The 24,190-nt window shown below is 48.7% G+C and overlaps 1 protein-coding gene across 1 annotated transcript in view; it reads left to right on the forward strand.

The window, feature by feature from the left end:
- Window positions 1-24,190, forward strand: part of ORC3 (origin recognition complex subunit 3) — a 308,070-nt gene that overhangs the window by 279,642 nt on the left and 4,238 nt on the right. Inside the window, exons 18-19 of the mRNA XM_078648189.1 lie at window positions 110-226; window positions 1,102-1,181. Coding sequence (XP_078504315.1) covers window positions 110-226; window positions 1,102-1,181 — 197 coding nt within the window. The remainder of the gene's footprint in view (window positions 1-109; window positions 227-1,101; window positions 1,182-24,190) is intronic.

The following is a 24,190-nucleotide window of genomic DNA, read 5'->3' on the forward strand; positions in this document are numbered from 1 at the left end:
ACTGGAAAATATTTCAAATGAGTTACAGATGTTCTTTGTGCTTCATTAAAATCAAAAACAATATGTCTGTTGTTCTAAAGACTTGGTTGCTTTTTCCATTGCTTTACAGAATGATGCATTGAAAAGTGTTGCAGGCTCCATTTCCCATTCAGCTCCAGATATATGCATCGCTTATAAACTTCATCTGGAATGTGGAAGGTTAATCAACCTGTACGACTGGCTGGAGGTATTGAAATAGAAACCCTTGCTACTCCAGAAGCGGTCTTGCAAAGTATTTCTTGTTTCTGTTGTCTAGTATGTAGGTAAATGAGGCATACAAGAAACTAGGAGAAATTCAAGCGATGTGACTTGTAGTGGTTATTTTGGTTCTGCCCAGTATTGAGGGATTTTGCAAAGTAAAATAGCTTAAATAAAGTAAGTAATTTTGTTATGTAATTTCTTTAAGAAATCACAAACATTGGCTTGTGAAAAATGTCTCACGAGCAGATGTTGCTCTAAGCCCTGAGGTTCTGTTACAGTTGCCCCTCTAACTTCTACTTCAATGATGTACTCAGTGTGGTATGAGGTATCACAGTGACCCACGGTACCAATTCTAGATTCTCTTGTGCACATGTTGTTCATTTGCGCAATCGCACAATTTGGTAGGTATTAGGGGCGAAAAAATTAATCTAATGCTAGGTAATCTGAGTGCACGCTTTATTTGCCAACCTGCTTATTGATTTATTTCTCTTTATTTAGCCATCATTTTAGGATGTTTAAATCAACACTTTTAGGGCAACTCTGCTAGTCTACTATTTAGAGACACATACCAGTGCTTTGAAAACCTCTAAGCAGAGTTTTTCTCAGCACTTGACCCAGGATGCATTTTAGTTGCTCCATGCGAAACTGGTGTCCTTATATCTTTTAGGGTAGACATATTTGCTACTAGGAGTGCCTCAATTCACAGCATAGAAAATATTTAGCATTTCAGCAATTGTATGTTGTTTTCGGTTTGCTAAAACACACACTGGTAGAAAGTCAGTAAAATAACTTGTCCACAGAAAAGATCAGCTGTTTGTGGTTAATATGCATTTTGTAACACTAGATATTCTTTGTTTAAAGGCTTTTGCAACCGTGGTGACTGCAGCCGATGGACAAGACCAGGAATCTGAACCCCTTGACCAAGTGGATGAAGTTATTCAGTATCCTTGGTTTATTTTTTGTGCCTTTTTATTATAAGAATGTGTTGGATTTTCCATAGTGTGACTTCCAATTTTAACGTGGGGATCAAAAAGCATAGAACCAGAAATACACAGAAAATGAGATCATGGTGCATGTTTCAAAACGAAACCTGAATGCAATACTCAGTTGAAGAGATTCTTATTATAACTGCTAAAAATGTGTACTTGTTGAATGGTGAAATGTTTTTCTCTTATTATTTCAATGTAAAGTGAAGCTAAAAAGACACACATAAGGGGCATTTAACACTGCACAACATGGGTTATTATTTTAAAATCTATGAATATAGAGGACTACAAAATAAACAGTAACAGGTTGATGTATTTGGACAGAAAAAAGTAATTCCATATTGCATCAATAGCAGTTCAAAAGTCCTGTTCCTTTTACAATGTTTTGTAAATTTTAACTTTTATGAAGCGGAAAACCTATCTCCTTTAGGCAGTAAAGGACTGCTACCGAAACAAAATGTATTTCCACAGAAAAAAAAGTAAGTTAACCAAACAAGCATTTTTCAATAAAAAGTAAAATACTGAATTAGCTAATGACAAACAAGAGATAAGTAAACAAAGTAACATCTGACCGTAAACTAAAACAGATTGTCATGAGTAGGACTAGCTAATATAACATGTTAATTTAGCGTGTTATGGTATAGTAAAGGTCATGTGTGCTCATTTGAAGCTTGGGAGAGAATCTGACTTATCTGATAGCGTCTTCTAGCTGCAGATTCCTTTTGTTTGAATTTCCCAGGCTTCAGGCTGGATCTGGAAACTTTTGCTAAATAATAACCATTGCGCATGCTGTCAAATGGTTCGATTCGGCTCCCCGACACGTTGTTGGCAGCATCAGATATGACATTGCAGTCCCCGATATAGGCGCCACCCAGGCTTTGCGGACGTCAGTTCTTTTCTTTCTGCTACAGTTAAGTGCAGATCCTGGAAGAGCTACCCCTCTGTCACTTTTTGACGGACATTTTCCCGACTTTTTGTTGAATGTGGAATTTTTTCCAACTTTGTGTCCGAGGTTGTCTTCGAGCAAGACATTGTTCAAGCTGTGCGGTGCCTGCTACTACATGAAATCGGTTACCGACCTCCACCTTGTATGTCTCTGGTGCCTCAAGCGCGACCAAGATCCAAAGTCATGCTCGGACTGTCAGGCTATGGCTCAGAAGGCTTTGTGGGAGCAGGCTATAAAGCTCGTTGCGGCCCGGCAGTCGACACCATCCTGCGAGACTTCCGGTCCTGATCGAAGAAGAGGAGGTCGCGGGACTGCTCCCAGCATCAAAAGTCCTCTTTGTCCCAGTCGAGGTCTTCGGGACACTCGGAGAAGAGGCACAAGTAGAAGAAGAAGTCCAAGCAGATCATCTTCGACTCGTCTGTCGACGAAAAAGGGCAGGAGCACCGATGCTCTAGGCATGGTTCTGTGGAGCTGGAGCCAGGGTCGACTTCGCACCTCCCTCCTTTCCCGGGAGATGGAGTGACCCCGCTCAAATTAAAGATTTTTACGAGGCCATGTGCCGCATATTTGTGCGGGCCGATCCCTTTGTGAGCCCCTTCAGGTTCGCCAATGTCGGCTCTGGCCACGGCTCCAGTGGGGAATCGGGGATCTGATCCAGGTCGACGCCGATCGTGCCATCATGACTCGGACCTGAAGTCGGTGCCTTCTGCACTGCCAGTGCAGCCCATCCTTATCCCGACAACAGTGTCGGAACGACGTAGCTCGACGCCGATTGAATTGAGGGGTTCTATGTTGTTGCCGGAACACTTTGAGGATGTACTAGGCTCAGGAGAGGAACGGGAGTGGTCTATGGACCCTTTAGAACACCAGGATAACTCTGAGGGCAGTTGGACTGTTATGGGGCACTTGGGGAAGCCAGTGGACTGGACACTTCTCTAGATACTGGCATGCTCTCTCCGCCAACTGTGGCTACGGAGGAGGAGGCTTCTTTTGCCATGGTGGGTAAAAGGACGGCCAAGGTCCACGGATTAGAGCTGCCTTCCGTGCAGGTCAGGACTAATCTCCTGACAGAAGTGCTTCAGCCTGGGGCTTTCACCTCCGAACCCCTTTTTAGGTCTCGCTGGTGATGCAGCGCGAAAGCGCTGTCGCCAGCGAGATCTCTTGTGACTGACTTGCTTCCCAAGTGGTACAGACCGGTGCACGAGCAGATTGTGGTCTGTGGAGGCGCACGTACAGCCACGCGCACATCGCCTGTCCCGCTTTCGCAGGCAAGCCAGCATACAGTTTCACTTTCGCGCGTACATTTCCTGTCCGGCTTCCCATACAGTGTAACTTTCGGGCCATCGAGGGCCAGCAAACACTGTAACTTTTGGGCCATCGACTCACCCGGTCTGCGGGGGGATGCTCCTAAACGGTGGCTAGTTGCAGGCGGAGCACTCCAGCTCTTCTACAGTTCTTGGTGCACAACGCGGGGCTCTCTCCATAGGCATGGGAGCCCCCGCACTGCTATATATCCTGCTCTTCACCCGGGTCCACTCCTGGGACCCGGGACTTCAGCCCCCGCTTCCTCTCTGGCGCAGGGGCTCTCTTTCAGCATGGGAGCCCCAAGAAGGGCCAGGCGCTGCCTGCGCGAGCCTCAGGGCACGCAAAATTGCAGGACAGCACATGCGCGGGCAGCCCTCGCCGTCCCAGGTCTCCTCCCCGGGCCGGATGTCAAGCTGCTTTCTGTTTTGCTTGCTCATTCCTAAGCGCTTCACAAACTCAAACAGGAGCAGAGGATAAGGCGGGACAGTAAGTGTTACACCGATATGCTGTTCTGTAAATACTTAACTAAGTTACATTTGTTAAGTCACAGGCATAAGATTGTATTTTGTATGTATTTTTAATACAAATGGTGAGTTTTCTTCTTTCCGAAGTGTAGTCCTTGTCCTTAGAGCAGCCTGCCTCAATTCGCCAGGAATGCAGGAATGCTTTTTAATTAAAGTCTTCATGTACCAGAACGCAGTGTGAAAGAAACTGGTCTAAATGAGCGTCTTGCACCAAACACGATGAGGTAGCTCAAAGCCCGATTAAGCGCCTCTCTCTCACTTTGGTGTCGATTTAAGTATTGTTTGTGTAGTGAGCACCGGTTGTCGCCTTTCTGGCCCCGCCCACCGGACCCGCACAACTCCTCGGAGCATTACCAAGGTATCCTTTGTAACTGCCTACGCACTGTTTTCCCAGTCTGTATGCTTGTGACTCCTTTCCCATATTCGCACACCCATTCCTAGGAACATCCCAGGGGTAGCCAGGTTTTTCCAAGTTTCTTTCTCTCTCTCTCTCCCAAAAACGAGAGTACCTCCAGGAAACAGTGGATATTTAACTATGTCGCCAAAATAAAATTAACCTTAGTCTGCCCCCTCACAGCGTATGTGCTTGTGAACTGATGTTTTTCCGTGTCACGTAGTATCATGCATAGCATGACAACATGTTTCTTTGCTATGTAGCCAGCGGTCGGAGTGCGTTAAAAAAGCATTGGAACTGCTTTTAGGGAACTGCTCAGCTTTCTCCTTTTCTCCCCGTGTGCTCCCCCAGCCCTGTGATCTGTTTCTCATGTACGTTTCCCCTGTCCCCTCGCTGTATATTGTTGTCACCCTTGTTAATTTTTTCTAAGTCACAAGGCGCTATATGTAAACTGGGGCCACGTCCCTTGCGCTCAATTGCAGTCATGTGGTAGGGGTCCGTATCTTCTTCTGCCTGTGTCAGCATTTATTGATCGTTTCTAGAATATTCATTTGCTGTCTCAGTATGGCTATGGGTTTCCCGTTGCACGGATTTGCGTGTACAAACTTTCTTTTGTATATGTAGCTGTCTGTGTAAATGAGCATGTGCAAGTGACGGTGCATACAGAGCAAACATTCAAGAATAGTGGGTGACCGGACCATGTCTTTCTCGCCTTTTCTTTTATTGCTCTCGCCCCTTCTGCTCCACTGCATATTTACCTCCCATGCTGTATTTTTGTCTGTGGTTTGCCTACTATGTAATTGTATTATCCTTCTGCTGTTTACTATGTCTATGTAAAGCGCTCTGATACTTACGGGTCAAGCTAGCGTTATATAAAACTTAAAAAAATAAATAAGGATTGTTTACATCCAAAAGAAGGTGATGAGATGATGGACTTGGAACAGTGTGTATGCAGTAATGTAAGAGCCAAGCTCTCTGCTCCCCATTTTCTCTGGCCGCAGGTGAAGTGACTTACTTCTATAATGCAGTGGTTGCTTATTGAAAGCCCCGGATTGCAGCACTGTTTGTCTTGAATTGCTATACCATGTGTTGACCAATTACAAATGTGTTCTATTTTATCCAGTTAACATGCACTACGTTTCTGAACTATACACCTGATTACCTAGAATCTCCCGAGCTTAAGTACCACGAGGGGCGTTTCATTATAGAACACACAAAATTGAGTAGGCAAACAACTTTATTTCAGGCTAAAACAGGGGTTCACCGACGGCTTTTTGCTGTTTTTAATTTTCTTACACTTTCCCCAACATAATCACTCAGCACCAACACAGTATCACTCAAAAACACCAACACAGCATCACTCAAAAACACAAAAGCATTGCTATGCACTATAACAGCATCACTCAGCGCCACCACAGCACCACTCAGCGCCTCCACAACACAACTCAGCACCACCACAGCATCACTCAACGACACCAAAGTATCACTCAACGACACCACAGCATCACTCAACGACACCACAGCATCACTCAACGACACCACAGCATCACTCAACACCACCACAGCATCACTCGGCATAACCACAGCATCACTCCGCACCATGACAACATCACTCAGGGGCACCACAACATCACTCAGCGCCACCACAACATCACTCAGCGCCACCACAACATCACTCAGCCCAACTACAGCGACACTCAGCACCACCACAGCGTCATTCAAGCACACAACAATATCGCTCAGGGCCACAAGAGCATCACTCAGCGCCACCACATCATCACTCAGGACAAGCACAGGACCACTCACCTTCACCACGGCATCAGTCAGCACCACCACAGCGTCACTCGGCACCACCACAGCGTCACTCGGCACCACCACAGCGTCACTCGGCACCACCACAGCGTCACTCAGCACCACCACAGCGTCACTCAGCACCACCACAGCGTCACTCAGCACCACCACAGCGTCACTCAGCGCCACCACAGCGTCACTCAGCGCCACCAGAGCGTCACTCAGGGCCACCAGAGCATCACTCAGGGCCACCAGAGCATCACTCAGGGCCACCAGAGCATCACTCAGGGCCACCAGAGCATCACTCAGGGCCACCAGAGCATCACTCAGGGCCACCAGAGCATCACTCAGGGCCACTAGAGCATCACTCAGGGCCACTAGAGCATCACTCAGGGCCACTAGAGCATCACTCAGGGTCACCACAGCATCACTCAGGAACACAGCAGCATCACGAAGTACCACAACAGCATCACAAAGCACTACCACAGCATCACTGCAGCGCAACAGCATCACAACAGCATCAGTCAGCATCACTACAGTATCACTACAGTATCACTCAGGGACACCACACCATCACTCACGGCCAGCACAGCATCACTCACGGCCAGCACAGCATCACTCACGGCCAGCACAGCATCACTCACGGCCAGCACAGCATCACTCATGGCCAGCACAGCATCACTCACGGCCAGCACAGCATCACTCACGGCCAGCACAGCATCACTCACGGCCAGCACAGCATCACTCACGGCCAGCACAGCATCACTCACGGCCAGCACAGCATCACTCCACGCCACCACAGCATCACTCCACGCCACCACAGCATCACTCCACGCCACCACAGCATCACTCCACGCCACCACAGCATCACTCCACGCCACCACAGCATCACTCCACGCCACCACAGCATAACTCAGGGCCAGCACATCATCACTCAACAACACCACAGCATCACTCAGTGCTTCTTAGACTTTTAAATTACAACTACCTATCACCCTCACTCTATCTATCTATTGCCCTCTATCTATCTATTGCCCTCTATCTATCTATCGCCCTCTATCTAACTATCGCCCTCACTCTATCTATCGCCTTCACTCGATCTATCTATCTATCTATCGCTCTCCCTCTATCGCCCTCCCTCTATCGATCTATCGCATCGCACTCACTCTGTCTATCTATTGCATCACCACAGCATCCCTCAGCACCACCACAGAATCACTCAGGGGCACCACAACATCACTATCCACTACCACAGCATGACTGAACGCCACATCATCACTCGTCGCCACCACAACATCAATCCGCGCCACCACAGCATCAATCTGTGCAACCATTCAACAACAACTGGTTCAATTATGTTTTCTCAAAGTTTCAAGCTTTATTACAAATGTCACAAAAAGATGTTAATATTTCACTTCTGTTCTTGGATTTTTGTCACAATAAAATACACTGAACGTAATCTTCACAAAAGTTATTTACAAAAGTTAAAGCTATTGCCATTATAAATTACAATACTTTTATTTAGGTATTAATAATTAAAAAAAATTAAAAGCCATTGTTATTTGTAATATCAATACATCTAAGTCACGTAAATACAACACATATTGCATTACAAATGCTATAGGTGTCACATTTGCAAAAGTTAAAACTATTGGCATTGTAAATGACAAAGCTATTAATTTCACTATTTTCAAAACCAACACATAAATAAAATATTTATCATTTACAATACCAATAACTCAAACTTTCCTAATGCGAGACCTAGTGCATTGCAAATGCTTGTTCCCTTTAATGACGCGCTAACTGATGTGCTTCTAGGTACGTGGTCCAAGTCTAGCACGCCACCATTGCCAAGCTCCAGGTGACCCAAAGTTCCTCAGCCAACACCCCACCCCCGAATATTTGATGGTGCAGGCTTCGAAATCCCAGGGTGCATTCCCTTCCACCCCTCAGGATAGGGAATCCAAGAAGCTGTATTCACTTGGTAAGAAGAGGATTTTTTCTTCCTTCAGCCTGGCATTGCAGACGGTGAATACCGCATGCCTATTGGGCTGTTTCTCCCACTCCCTTTGGGAGATGGTTGTGCAAGTGCTGCCACAATTCCCAGAGGAGGCGCAAGCTGTGCTCTCTCAGGCAGTTAAAGATGGGAGAGATGCAGCAAAATTCGCCATAAGATGTGGCCTTGATATCTGGCTGGGCAGATAGATTTTCTCAACAGTGGCCTTGAGTTGCCATGCCAGGCTAAGAACAACTGGCTTCTTGGGTGATGTCCAGGCAACTTGATGGACATCCCATTTGATGTAACCTGTCTTTTTTGTGAGAAGACAGATTCAGCCCTAGTGAGGTTCAAGGACTCTAGAGCTATGGCCAGATCCTTGGTCCTCTCTTCTACACATTGTGGCCAGTCTAGCTTTTGTGGCAACGGAAGGGGTTTCTAGCCGCGTCAGCCCTATCCCAGCCATGGTCCTGCAAAGGCTTCCAAAGCTGTGCGGGGACGTAGATGCGGTTCATTCTGACCTAGGAATGGTAGCCAGAAGTAGTCAGCCACCCTGCTTTCGGCAGCTGCAGCCTCTAAGCACTCCTAGTCTGACTCTGCAAGATCACACCACTTCAGGTGGTGGGAGAATCCATCATCATCTCCACACTGGAGGTCCATAACATTGGACAAGTGGGTCTTCCAGATCATTCAGTAGGGCTATTCTCTGCCTTTCCTTTCCTCCTCTCATTCTGCCAAATTAGGAATGGCTGATGGAGGATCTTTTAAAATTGTTCCGGGGGGAAGTTACAGCTCTCTTGGCCAAGTGAGCTATAGAGTGTATCCCGGATTCAGAAGTAGGCAGTGGATTTTATTCCCGCACTTTCTGAGTCAGAAGAAGAACAAATGGTTGCAGCCCAGTTTAGATCTTCGGACCATCAATCTCTTCCTCAAAAAGGAGAAGTTCAGGATGCTTGCTCTAGGCCTTGTCTGCCCTAGACCCCGAAGACTGGATGGTAGTGTTGGACCTGCAGGATGCATCTTTCACATCCACATCCTGCCGGGCCACAGGCGTTACCTGCGGTTCAAGGTAGGCCTCAAGCACTTTCAGTTTACCGTGCTACCCTTTGGCCTTATCAGTGCCCCTCGGGTGTTCACCAAGGTGATGGTGGTAGACGCAGCTCATCTGTGTAGGTTAGGGGTGTCAGTCTTCCCCTACCTCGACGACTGGCTGTTGAATGCATCCTCGCCCCAGACTATTGTCTCCCATCTTCAAACTCCGGCGGACCTCCTGTATTAACTGTGGTTCTCTAAAAACGTGCCGAAGACTCCTTCTCAGACGCTCCTTTTCATAGGACCTGTTCTGGACACAGTGCAGTTTCGGGCATATCCTACTGACCAGCGAGTCCAGGATATTCAGGTTATGATTTCCGTGAGACTGACTCTGAGGCTTTTGGGCCTCATGGCGATCTGCATCCTGTTGGTAAAGCATGCCAGATGGTGTATGCAGAAGAAAGATTCACCCACACCTCCAACAGTTTTGGATCTGATTTCCGATCGAAGAAGATAAACAAAAATTACTATGCTTATCTTGGCAACAACTTTTGCCTTTTTATTTTTTGAATTTTTAGAAAAGAATACTTTTTAACCAACATAAGAACACATTATCTACTGCACAAAGTGTCACGTTGATGCAACAAAATAAATAATAACCAAATTACATTGTGCTGTACATGACTCTCAACACATATTTACAATATATTTCACACATACGGTGAGGTCCAATACATAAAATATATTACATAACATTCAACATGTCAAGGAAAACAGTTTATATGTACATATACTCAATATGATCAAGTTGTAAACAGTTTATGTCCCTGTCATCAACCTAGATTTGTAGATGGAATCAAACAACTCTACGACAATTCATACACCCAGAGAGCAATTAATTCAAAAACTCTAGGTGTTTCAAAGATTTTACGAAGGATTTGATCCCACTTAGCCGACGCGTTTCGAGTTTTGGCTTTTGGCTAAGTGGGATCAAATCCTTCGTAAAATCTTTGAAACACCTAGAGTTTTTTAATTAATTGCTCTCTGGGTGTATGAATTGTCGTAGAGTTGTTTGATTCCATCTACAAATCTAGGTTGATGACAGGGACATAAACTGTTTACAACTTGATCATATTGAGTATATGTACATATAAACTGTTTTCCTTGACATGTTGAATGTTATGTAATATATTTTATGTATTGGACCTCACCGTATGTGTGAAATATATTGTAAATATGTGTTGAGTCATGTACAGCACAATGTAATTTGGTTATTATTTATTTTGTTGCATCAACGTGACACTTTGTGCAGTAGATAATGTGTTCTTATGTTGGTTAAAAAGTATTCTTTTCTAAAAATTCAAAAAATAAAAAGGCAAAAGTTGTTGCCAAGATAAGCATAGTAATTTTTGTTTATCTTCTTCGATCGGAAATCAGATCCAAAACTGTTGGAGGTGTGGGTGAATCTTCTTGATATTTAGGCCCTACCCCCCTCCATCCCTCTGGGCCAAACCCCCCCTTTTCTTGTCTAGATGGTGTATGCAGGCTCTGCAGTTGGACCTGAAGTTCCAGTGGGCACATCATCGAGGAAATCTCACCAATGTGGTCCAGATTTCGGAAGGAACTGCTTGAGATATGCAGTGGTGGTTGACGAACCGCGATTGGGTCAAAGGCAGACCTCTCTCCCTTACCCAACCAGAACTCACAGTGATGATAGATGCTTCACTTCTGGGATGGGACTGCCATTTGGGAGAGGTGGAGATTAGGGGACACTGGTCTCCGGCAGAGTTGGGCTCCACATCAATTTGTTGGGGCTTCTAACGATTCAGTTGGCATTGATGGCATGTCTTCCTTTTGTCAAGGAGATGTAGGTGCAGGTGTTCAAGGTGTTCACAGACAATGCCACCGCCATGTGGTACTGCAACAAACAGGGTGGGGTGGGGTCGTGGACCCTTTGTCGAGAGGCCCTTCATCTCTGGACATGGCTGGAACAGCAGGGCATAGCCCTAGTGGTTCAAAACCTGGCAGGTTCTCTGAACGCCAGGGTGGACGAACTCAGCCGCCGTGCCTAGCGGATCACAAATGGTGTCTCTAGTCGGAGGTGGCGCAAGGTCTCTTTCAGCAGTGGGGAGAACCTTAGTTAGATTTGTTCGCATCCGAAGAGAACATGCAGCGTCAGCAGTACTGCACACTGGAGTCTCCAAAGCGGCTAATGCTCGGCAACACCTTTCGTTGTGTAGCTCAGGCCTGCTGTACGCCTTTCTGCCCATACCACTCCTGCCCAGGGTTCTGAAGAAGACCAGGAGCGACCGGGCCCAAGTCATTCTTGTGGCTCTGGACTGGGCGAGCAGAGTCAAATATCCAGAGCTTCTGAAAATTAGCATTGATCCTCCGATCAGGCTGGCCCTTCGGTAGGCTCTTCAGTCGCAGCAGCAGGGGAGGGTCCTCCACTTGAATCTGTCAACTCTGCGCTTCCATGCGTGGAGATTGAGTAGCGGCAGTTGATGACTGTTGACCTTCTTCCCGAAGTATGGAACTTTATCTTGGCGGTCAGGCGGTCCTCCACTAAGACTGTATACGTGTGCCGTTAGCAGAAATTTGCATTTCTTTTATTTATTCTGACCCTTCCCCAACAGAGTTTTGCTTTGGGAACTCTCAAGGGTTATATTTCTGCTCTATCTTCTTTTTTGCGGCTGCCAGACCAACCCTCCCTCTTTAGGTCTCCCATTGTAAATAGTTTTCTGAAAGGGCTGGCTCACTTGTTTCCACCCACACCCTTTGTTATGCCGCAGTGGGACCTCAATCAATCAGTCAATCAATCAGTGTTTGTTAAGTGCGACTACTCACCCGTAAGGGTCTCTAGGCACTGGAGGGGGGTGGAAGGTTCCATTCCATCAAGGAGGGGGTCTGTCGAAGGGCCAGGTTTTGAGGTTTCTCACAAGGATGGGGAGCGATGTTGTCTGTCTGAGGTGGAGCGGAAGGGCGTTACAGGCTCTGGCCGCGAGGAAGGAGAAGGAGCAGCCTCTCAATCTGGTTTTTCTGGTGCGGGGGACAAGGCATAGGAAGCTGTGCTGATTGTTGGGTCCTTTGAGGTGCGTGGAATTTGAGTCAGCTGTTCAGGTATGCTGGTCCGTTGGCGTGGAGAGCCTTGTGTGGGCCGGTGAGAATCTTGAAGTTGATTCTAGCCTCGATGGGGAGCCAGTGGAGTGTGTGCAGGTGCTGGAAGATGTGGCAGTGTCTTGGCAGGTTGAGGACCAGTCTTGCGGTGGTGTTCTGGATGTTTTGTAGCTTGCAGGTGAGGTTTTTGTTTATTACGGCGTAGAGTGCGTTGCCATAGTCAAGTCTGCTGGTATCGATGGCATGAGTGACGGTCTTTCTATGCTCCAGGGGGATCCATTTAAAGGTCTTACGTAGGAGGCGGAGGGTGTGAAAGCAGGAGGATGTGACGGAGTTGATCTGGCAGTCCATTTTGAGCTTGGAGTCCAGGATGATTCCAAGATTGCATGCGTGGTCGTGGGGGTGGGTGGGTGTTCTTCCGAGGGAGCCACCAGGTGTCGTTCCAGCCGTCGGGGTTTGGGCCCATGATGAGTACTTCTTTTTTGTCAGTGTTGAGTTGTGGGCAGCTGCTTTTCATCCATATGGCGACAGCTTTCATGCCTTCTTGAAAGTTGTGTCTGGCGGTATTGGGTTTGTTGGATAAGGAGGGGATGAGTTGAGTGTCATGTGTGTGTATGACACAATTTTGAGTCCGTAGGTTCTGACGATAGGGGGGAGCGGAGCCATGTAGACGAAGAGCGTGGGGCTGAGGGAAGACCCCTGGGGGACTCTGCAGGTGGTTGGTGTAGGGTCCGAGAGGAAAGGCGGGGGAGGGAGTCTGACCCGCTGCGTTCTGCCAGAGAGGACGGTGTGGATCCAGTCGAGGGCCTTGTCCCGGATTCCTGTGTCGTGGAGTCTGCATAGTATGGTACGGTGAGAGACTGTGTCGAACGCAGCTGAGAGGTCGAGGAGGATGAGGACTACTGTTTCTCCTCTGCCCAGTAGGGAGCGGATGTTGTCTGTTTCGGCGAGAAGGGAGGTTTCTGTGCTGTGGTTTTTTCTGAAGCCGGATTAGGAGGAGTCGAGGATGTTATGCTCTTCAACGAAGGTGGCGAGTTGGCTGTTCATGGCTTTCTCAATGACTTTCGCTGTGAACGGGAGCAGGGAGATGGCTCTGTAGTTCTTCAGGTCGGTGGGGTCCGCCAAGGGCTTCTTCAGGAGGAGGTTGATCTAGGCGTGTTTCCAGTCATCGGGGAATGAGGTGTTAGTCAGGGAGCGGTTGATGGTGTGGCGGAACATGGGTGCGATGGTGTCTGTGACTCTGTTGAAGATGTGGTGGGGGCAGGGGTCCGTGGGGGCCCCGGAGTGGATTGACTTCATTTTCCTCAGTGGTGATAGCTGTCCGGTTGTCAATCGTTGGCTTCAGGACCTTAATTTGGTGCTCTCTTATCTTATGTGAGCTCCATTACACAATTGTTCCCTCCGGCTGCTTACCACCATGACAGCCTTTCTACTGGTGATAACAACTGCATGGAGGGTGAGTGAGTTGCAGAAGCTATCTTATAAGCCTCCTTATATGATGTATCTTCCAGACAAAGTGGTGCTGCGCACCTGTGCTTCATTTTTTCCAAAGGTTGTGACCCCTTTCCATCTAGGTTAATCCATCACACTGCCCACCTTCTTTGCTACCCCTCATCCCTCTAAGGAAGAGCAGTGTCTCCACTGTCTGGACCCAAAAAGAGCTTTGTCGTTCTGCCTTGATCGTACAAAAGAGTTCCGGGTGGACATCCAACTCTTTTTGGGGTAAGTGACAGCTAAGAAGGGGCAGACAGTGCAGAAAAGGACCATCTCTCGCTGGGTCGTTCTCTAAGATCTGCTACTCCCTGGCCAAGAAACGGCCCCATAGGTATTAGGAGCCCATTCCACCAGGGGAAAGGCTGCGACTACGGCCTTGGCTCAGGGTTTAGAGCAGACTATGCTCTCTGAGGAGGCAAAACAGTCTAATTTTTACTGAAATCTATCAACAAGCCCCCACAATTGCTGAGCTTCCCATTCAACAAGGCGTTAGTTTAGCCAGTCCTGGCTGCCTGGCAGAAACCCATTTCCAGACCGGCAGCACATGGGCCAATGGCAAGGCAAATTAAACCTGCTCAGGGTGGTCCAAAATTCTTCGGACAGTCTGCTGGTCCAAGCTTGCTCACTGAAACTGAACTCAAATACCTTTCCCACTACCCCCCATATAGGGTTTTAAGGAGACTGGATGCCATGGGAAGGAAAGTCTTTGCTTCAGTCAGTCTCACACTTTGCATTGCTAATGCCACATGCTTCCTGGGCCGATATATCAATGCCATGTGGAAATTGGTGATACTGGCCTTTATCAGCCTCCCAGATCAAATGAAGCACTTGGTCAGGGATGGCCTGGATGCCTTGATGGAGATCCTGAACTGTGGCCTAGATTTTGCAGACACCTTGATCTGATCCATGGGCATGACCGTCATGCTATGTCACCAAGCTTGGGTGTGTTGTGCTGGCTTCTCAGTACATGATCAAGCAATGCTCATGTACTTTCTTTTTGTTCACAAATGACAGGACTCCATTTTGTTGGCTGGGCTAGGTCCCCGAGCAATGCAGTTCCAACGGTACAGAAAAGTTCAAGGCAATACAGGGCAGTGAGGGCCAACACAGACAACCTTCTCAGCCGATCCAGATTGCACAACAATTGTACTCTTTTCAGGGCAGGATGGATCATAACCATGCTGACTACTCTCCTTACAACACCATCTTCTGTGAGGAGGGGAGAGTCTCCAGTATTTCCACTATTTTGGAGATAATCACAAAAGATGGTTGGTAATCCTGCTAATCTACAAGGGCTGCAGCCTAACCCTTCCACTCTTCTCTCCTTCCACCAAGACATGCTCTCCAGCATATACCTATATTTTGGAGGCAGAGTTCATTGCATTGCTTAGCAAAAGAGCCACAGATTTGATACCCTGCAAAAGAAAGGGCATGGGAATATACTCCCTTTACTTCTTAGTCCCCCAAAAAGGGCGGGACGTTCTTGTACCACCTCCTTCATTGGAGTTTGAGATTAATTTATTGAATATGTATTTAGCTACTGCTCGCTTAAATAATCCTTTTGTTGACCATTAGGTTGGTTCTACTTGTTGAGACTGAGATTCACCTGCGAATGAATTTTTTTTATTACACCTGGTTTTAACTGGTATACTGATTATTTCTTTTAACTGTATAAAATCTGAGCTAGTTAAAAAAATTCTCTAGCAATGCCTTCCACGATTGGCTTGTATCATGATAATAGCAATGCTTTCTACTAAAGGCTTGTTAAGTTTTTGATATCCCGACTACATCCTGGAAAATATTTCTGCTAGGGTTGTGGCCTGGGCTCCCAAATTTATCCCTTCCAAAATATTACTCGAGAAACTTCATTGACATCCAGTCTACTTTGAAGTGGCTTCCAAAACGTTTTGGAATATTTGTAAGTCCATCCTTGGCAATGCTTCTTGAATCACCATCTGCCGCAGTTTTCATCGACAGGAAGTCGCTGTGGTCATCTTGGCACAGCCTTTTGAAAATGTTATGCCTTAAACTCCTTACCCTTGCTGCCAGGATACATCTGGTCCTGAAACCCACCCCTTTCAACTCCTTGCATACGACTCTTAAGCTTATTCTTGAGCTCAAGAAAATTCTGCAAACCACTGAAAACTTGCCTGTATACGTCTAAAGTAGCCTGATTGGTTCAGACTCTCTGATTCTTATCCTTAGCTGCTAGCACCACGCGCAAGCACTCAATAAAGAACTTTTAACTTATCCAGTGTCATTCCTGTAGGACATAGAAATTGGTTTAGCAACATATATGGCTGACCTCATGTATGTAGGTATTTTGGTAAATTTTACATCCTTTTATTTAAAACGTAATGCAAGGCAGTTTTATAACCTTCACATTTAACTTGATTGGTGTGCATCTTTGATGCTCTTCTCAAAAATGATATGTCCCTGCAGATACTGAGAGTTTTTCAGGAACTTGAGGTAAGGGTAGGCTTGCATCTAAATATCTGTTTCTTTCATGATGGTGTTCTGCACATGGGATATGGAGTGTCAACTGTTTCAGGGAAGGTGACTGCTCAGGTAGATGTATTTTTAAATTGTATTGCACAATGTAACTATCTTTCTCACAGTCTTCCATCACTTGCCTAGACTAGTGACCATTCCTCCCTTGCCTCTTTCTTCAAATGCTTCCCAGGTTTGTGACAATCCTCACTTTGAATGTCATATAAAAGACACTCCCCCACCTGGCTCACCCATCATGACATACATTTTGGAATCTTCCTGCGACCGTTGAGACCTAGCTAGCTGACCGATGCCCTGTGGAGCTACCTATTAGCTAAAGAGGAGATGGGTTGTGGACTTCCCCCTCGGCCGTCGCCTACCCAGCCGGACTTTGGGCAGACTTTTTGTCATCTCTCCGTCTTATTCTCCCCCTACCCATCTACGCTCCATTTATCTCATCTTCCTATGCTCTATAAAATGTTGTTGTTTTTTTAACCAAGACCTTGCTCTTTGGCCGATGCCCGGTGGAGCTACCGGATAGCTACAGAGGAGATGGGCCGTGGACTTCCCCCTAGACCATCACCTACCCAGCTGTACTCGGGCAGACTCGCCATTGTATCTCTCTCCTACTCCTTCACCCTACACCCTACCCTTCTATGCTCCATTTATCTCAGCTCTTATGCTCTTTAAATGTTTTACTAGTAACTTACGTAACTTGATAACTGATGTAATTTTGTAACTTTGTGGTACCTCATGTAAAGCGCTCTGATACCTTCGGGTCTAGCCAGTGCTATATAAAACTCAATAAACAAACTGTTTGGGTGTCTCCTGCATTCCATCTACATGAGGTATAGATACAAGAGCAGCTGTCAAAGGTTTTTCTCCTAGTTGAGTGCTGCTGGTCATTCGTTTACATAGGCTAATAGCATTGTATTTCAGTTGACCATACTGCTTGCCTGATAAGTCTAGCAAACCTCTGATGAATCAGTCCTATGACATGGTTTTTAGGTTTCGCCTATTATCATTCGCTTGCGAATGTAATAGGTGAAAATTCAAGTGCTCAATCGACTCGTGAAACCACTGCGGTTTTCTCACAGTGCATGTGAGTCACGTGACCACAAAAGCGGGTCACGTGACCACACAAGCACGCGCATCTCCCTATTCTGCCTGCCACACTTCTCCTCCCCTCGCTCGCATTCCCGCGCCCCCCCCCCCCCCCCAACAGGCTCTCCCGCCCCCATCCGGCTTCTCTCCAAGCGCATCGCACTTTCGCACACAGGCATTCCGCCTGCCACACTTCTCCCCTCGCTCGCATTCCCGCCCCCCCACCAGGCTCTCCCGCCCCCATCCGGCTTCCCTCCAGCCTCTCTCCAGGCCATGTTCCCTCCCCTGCCAGAGTCCACCCCGCCCCTAATTTATCTCTCACATCAAAGCCCCCAGGACCCCCGCTCCTGATCATCTCAGACCCCCACCAACCCCCCGTCATCCACATCCTCGCGTTGCAGCTCTCTCGTCCCGGGCTGCTCGCCCTCTCCTTAGGTCCTTGCAGCCCCCCTTACTGTGCGCCACATCCCCTCACCCCGACCACCACAGAACTCCGCCGTTTCTTCATGGACCCTTCAAAACACCAGATGCCATCGCCCTATAACCCTAGGAAACTACCCAGATCCCCCTCTAACTACCCAGACTCAGTCATAACCCTTCCCCTCAGCCCTCGCTCACCCCCGCCAGACCTCCAGCTCACGGCGCCCCCCCTGCAGACTCCTGCAGTATCTTAAAACCCCCCTCCGCGCATGAACCGAGACCCGATGAGGCTCCGCTCCAGCCTGCCCTCTTACATCCGCCTCCTCTCCCCCTCAGCGCGCTTCAGGCGCTACAGAAATGGTTAACCTAGATATCTTCTCAGAACCCATCAGATCGTTTCCGATCCACTCAGCTCCTCCATACTCCCCCTGTCCGCTCTCTTACAGACTCCTCAGGATAAGTCTATCTAAAAACCCTCTCAGGCTCCTTCAAACCAGCTCCAGTCTCACACAGACACCACGCACCGCAGAGCGCTCAGGTCTCTGAATCCACAGACCAGTCACGCAAACCTCCTCACCTAAGACGCTTCGGACAGTCTTAACGTTGACGCCAGACCCCCCTCAAACCATATCCGCTCTCATAAACTCCATACAACTCAGACCCCCCTCAAACCATATCCACTATACAAACCCCACCCCAGACCCCCTCAAACCATATCCGCTCTCATAAACTTACAACTCAGACCCCCTCAAACCATATCCACTATACAAACCCCGCCCCAGACCCCCTCAAACCATATCCACTATACAAACCCCGCCCAGACCCCCTCAAACCATATCCACTATACAAACCCCGCCCCAGACCCCCTCAAACCAAATCCGCTCTCATAAGCTCCATACATCTCAGACCCCCTCACTCTTCTGCCCCCTCCAGACTCTCATGCATCACAGCTCTCTCTCAGACCCCCTCACCCCACAGAGTCCTAGGCCCTTCCGACTACAAATCCATCTTCGAACCCTCAGAAGTACTTAAACCCATGCCCTCGGGCACTCTTGATCTGCACCCCACCCCGTGTACACCTCCACAGACACCCCGAGCTCTCCTTCCCTCCACTCTGCCGGCCGCCCCGGGGCTGGTATCGGGTCATGGGCTCTGCTCCCTCGGAGTCCCCCCTTCACAATCCTGTAACCCCTGTTATTTAGACTGACGCTAATTACACATTGGATTACATATGTGGCAGCAACAGCACAACACTTTCTTTCCCTTGTAGCGCAGCGTAAACTTTTTCGTGCACTTGAGGGGGGCTCTGTACCATCGGATGGTTCTCTAGGTTCGGAATTCAACACATGATAAATGGCACCTATCACAGGTTTTCCATTTCCAAATGGGGGATAGCATGCACATTTGGTGCTTTGGACACCAGAATGGAGTAGTTTCTGTCCTGTAACTCCAGTTCTGTAGTAGGGGTATCTCTGTTATAGTCATAATCTAGTCAGTAGTCCCGCCCATGTGCGCGGACCCCGGAGCAATCAAAAATAATCTCTTACAGTGTCAAAAAATGCAGAAAAGCATAGACACTTAAGAGAGAATTTATAGACCGATAATGCAGCCTAAAGAGGTTACACTGTCCAGTACTTCAACTAGAAATTCCACCATAAAATCCACAAAACAGCAAAAGCCTGTACAGATTTCCATTGCTTTAACAGCAAACTCCCTGAGGAATGATAGAGAGAAGAACCTGGACAGACAAGCCCCATAGGCTGCCATTATGTGGCTCAAAACAGGATACTGTGCCTTTAAGAGAATCTTCCAGAACCTTCTCCCAGTATCCCAGAATGCATAGCAGGTCCAACTTACTTTCAGTTCTTTTTGAAGGCGTAACACGCCAAACCTGTAGCATTCCGTACATGAATATCTCTCTCCACCGGGGAGGAGGGCGGGCGCTTATGACTATAACAGAGATACCCCTACTACAGAACTGGAGTTACAGGACAGAAACTACTCCTTCTGTAGTAGGGGATCTCTGTGTATAGTCATAATCTAGTGAATAGAATGGCAAGCCCATCCCCACACCAAAGCGGCGGTGGAGAAAAGAGAATCAACACCACTATTGTGCGAACAGATTTCGCAGCGAAGCCTGTCCAACCTGAGCATCTGCCCTAGCATCAGAGTCCAGGCAGTAATGCTTAGCAAAGGTATGAACCGACTTCCAAGTGGCCGCCTTGCAAATTTCTGCAATCGGAACATTACGGAGCAATGCTGTCGTGGCAGCCTTGCCCCTGGTGGAATGAGCCTTAGGCTTACCTCCTAAGGTCTTATTAGCTTTTTGGTAACACAGCTGTATGCAGGACACAATCCACCTAGAGATAGACTGCTTAGAGGTCGCAAGACCCGTCCTGACAGATCCATAATTGATGAACAATTGGTCTGACCTACGAATATCCCTGGTTTTATCCAGATAAAATTTCAGCACCCTCCTAACATCCAGGGAATGCAAAGACCTTTCCGCTGGAGATGAAGGATTCTGAAAGAACGTAGGTAAAGTTATAGTCTGGTTGATATGAAAATCAGAAATAACCTTGGGAAGAAACTTAGGGTGAGTACGCATAACAACCTTAGCAGCATGAAATACAGTATAAGGTTCTTGGCAACACAACGCCTGAATTTCACTCACCCTGCGGGCCGATGTAATGGCCACGAGGAACGCCGCCTTCCAGGACAGGTGCTGCAACGAAGCCTTATGAATAGGTTCAAAAGGCTCCTTCATCAACCTGGAGAGCACCACATTCAAGTCCCACGAAGGCGAAGGAAGCCTGACAGGAGGGAACACTTTCAAGCCTTCCAAAAAATCTTTGATCACAGGGATCTGCAAGAAGGAAGTCTGTGAAGGGCATTTCCTGTAGGCAGTCAAAGCAGCCAGATGAACCTTAATGGAATGGACATTAAGGCCAGACTGCGCCAGATGTAGCAGATATGGAAGGATGACATCTTCCTTGCATGTCGTAGGGTCATAGTTCTTAGACTTGCACCATATGCAAAACCTCTTCCACTTGTAAGCATAAGAAGTCCTAGTGGAAGGTCGCTTAGCCTCCTTCAGTATGTCCATACAATCCTCTGGGAGATTCAGATGGCCATATTGCACTATTTCAGGAGCCATGCCGCCAAACTCAAAGACGAGAGGTTGGGGTGCACCATCCGCCCCCCGAACTTCGTGAGAAGGTCCGGCCTGCACGGCAGCTTCATGTGAGGAAGGAGAGACTGGTGAAGCAGGTCCGTGAACCACCACTGTCTGGGCCATTCCGGGGCAATCAGAATCATCTTCGCCCTGGATTGGGAGAGCTTGATGAGAACCGCTGGAATCAGGGGAATGGGTGAAAAAGCGTACAGAAAGCTGTTCGACCAGTTGATCCATAACGCGTTCCCCAGTGTCCCCGGCTGGTAGTACCTGGAGGCGAAGTCTCGGCATTTGCTGTTTTCGGCGGTGGCGAACAGATCTATGTCTGGAGTGCCCCACCTTGCGAAGACTTCTCCTAGTACTTTGTCGTTCATGACCCATTCGTGGTTTTCCTGAATCAGTCTGCTCAGCTCGTCTGCCTGAACATTCTGCACACCTGGCAGATGAGTGGCCGTTATCGAGAGTCCTCGAGCCAGAAGCCAATGCCAGATCGCCTGCGCCTCCTGAGACAGAGTGCGTGATCTCGAGCCCCCCAGCTTGTTGAGGTAATACATCGTGGTCGTATTGTCCGTCTGTACAAGCAGAGAGTTGGTCCGGAAGGACGGTTGAAAAGCCTTCAGCGCCAAGTGAACAGCCCTGAGTTCCAGGAAATTGATGTGGTACGTGGACTCCGACGGGGACCACGTCCCTTGAATCTGTAGGTCTTCGGAGTGCGCTCCCCAGCCTTGGAGAGAAGCATCCGTCACGATAGTCTGAGTGGGAATGTTCTTGTGGAAGGGAACCCCTCTGAGGAGATTCTCCGCTGAACACCACCACTTCAGAGACTGAAGAGCATGCAGAGACAGTCGTATCTTGTCGTCCCAAGATCCTCGCCTCTGGTCCCACTGATCTTCCAAGCACTCCTGCAGCGGTCTCATGTGCAGCCGCGCATGCGGTGTCAGGAAGATGCAAGAGGCCATCGATCCCAGCAGAGAAGACACCGTCCTCCCTGTCGTGGATGGAGTGGACATGAGAGCCTGAGCCTTCCGAAGGAGTGATAGACGTCGCTCTTCCGAAGGAGACACGCTCGCTGACAGCGTATCGATGGAGGCTCCCAAGTACTGGATGCACTGGACCGGAGTCGGGACAGACTTGGACATGTTGATGTGCCACCCCAGCTTGTTCAAGAGAACGCACGTCTTCTGGAAGTGTGCTTGAGCTTCCGAGAAGGAGGAGGCCTTGATCAACCAATCGTCCAGGTACGGGTAGACAAACACCTTGTTCTTCCGCAGGTGTGCCGCTACCACTGCCATGCACTTCGAGAACGTCCGGGGCGCAGACTTCAGCCCGAACGGAAGTACCGTGTACTGATAGTGATTGGTGCCGACTTGAAATCGCAGGAACTTCCTGTGTTTGTGTGCAATGGGCACATGGAAGTACGCATCCTGTAGGTCTATGGCGCAAAGCCAGTCCCCCCGCTGCAGCTGAGGATAAATCTGATGCAACGACAGCATGCAAAACTTTTCTCTGCGAATCCATTTGTTTGCCTGTCGCAAGTCCAGAATGGGCCTGAACTCGTTCTTGTCCTTCTTGCGGACCAAAAAGAACCGGGAGTACAGACCTCTTCCTCTTTGAGACAGAGGTACATCTTCTATCGCCCTTTTCCTTAAAAGGATGTCGGCCTCCGCCTGGAGCTCGCGCAGTTGATACTGCGAGCTGACCGGAGGAATCGAAGGGGGAGGGCTGATGAACCGAAGACTGTATCCATTGCAAACAATATTCAGCACCCACTTGTCCTGAGTAATTTTTCTCCACTCTGCCAGAAAAAATTGAACGCTTCCCCCCACCGGAGCGGGTAACGGACGAAGGGGAAGTAACCGCTCAGGGTCGAGACCCAGCCGGGCCCTTGTTCGCGGTAGAGGACTGCTGTCCACCTCTACCCCTCTGACGTTTCTGGAAGGGTCTTCTGTATTGCTGCTGTTGTTGCTGCTGCTGCTGTTGCCCAGAAGACTGTCCCCTTCCTCTACCCTGCGACCCGAACCGTCGTTGGAATTGGCGGTAGGGTTTCTTTTCTTTGGGCTTCTCCAAGCCCACAGCCGTCAGGGTTTCTGCCTCGGCCTTCATCCTGGCCATTTCGTCATCTGCGTGTTTCCCGAAGAGGGTGTCGCCGGAAAAGGGCAGATTTGCCACTCGTTGTTGCGCTTCAGGCTTGAGCGAAGTCAGCCGGAGCCAAGCATGGCGTCTCTGATTGATACCGTGGCAGTATCCATGCGCTGCCAACAGGGAGATATCCGCCGCTGCGCTGATGGCCTGGTTCGAAACCAGCATCCCTTCCTGGACGATCTCCATGAAGTCCTCTTTCCTGTCACGCGGGACAAGGTCCGCAAACTGTTCCATGGAATCCCACAGCGCACGGTCGTACCGCCCCAACAACACCGAGTCACTGGAGGCCTTCATCGTCGTGGAAGACGTCCCACACGCCTTCCGTCCAGCCGAGTCAATCCAGCGCCTCTCTTTATCCGGAGGCACAGTGGAGGACGGGGAGGTAGCATGAAGTTTCCTAGCCGCCGTCACAATCACCGAATCAGGCACTGGGTCTTTCCGTAAGAAGGCCGGGTCCGACTCTGGAGCCCTGTACTTCTTGACAAGCCTGGAGGGGGCGGCTTTCACCACCGCCGGCGTAAGGAAGAGCTGTTCAGCAGGCTCAACCAGCCCTGGCACCAAAGGCAGTAGGGGGCGAGACAGGTGCTTCGTGTGTAAAGTCTCGAAGATCACAGAAGTCGTGGGCGTAGGGGCCGTCACCTTGATCCCCAACTTCGCCGCCCCTCTCAGGAGAACCTCCTGGAACGTGCCAATGTCATCAATCGGAGATACCCTCGTCTCCGGTGAATCCGACAAGGTAGGAGAATACGAGCGGGTCCCAGAGGCCGAACGGGACCTGGACCTATGCCTCCTATGGCGATGTCTGGATCTCGAGGAGGATCCGTGTCCACTCCTAGATCTGTCTCTTCTCCCTGAGCGTGACCTCGATCTCCTGGGTCTGGGACGCTCCGCCGGCTTCCCCGGGTCGGACGTCTTGGGCTTAGGAGGAACCTTCGACTTAGGAGTTTTCTTCGGGGGTGTCGGAAGTCTGGGCATCAACACCGATCTCGGTGGAACCGGAGGAGGAGCACCAGGCACTGGGGCCTGTGGTCCTG

Source organism: Lissotriton helveticus, chromosome 6 (genome assembly GCF_964261635.1).
Source record: "Lissotriton helveticus chromosome 6, aLisHel1.1, whole genome shotgun sequence".
Taxonomy (NCBI): Eukaryota; Metazoa; Chordata; class Amphibia; order Caudata; family Salamandridae; genus Lissotriton; species Lissotriton helveticus.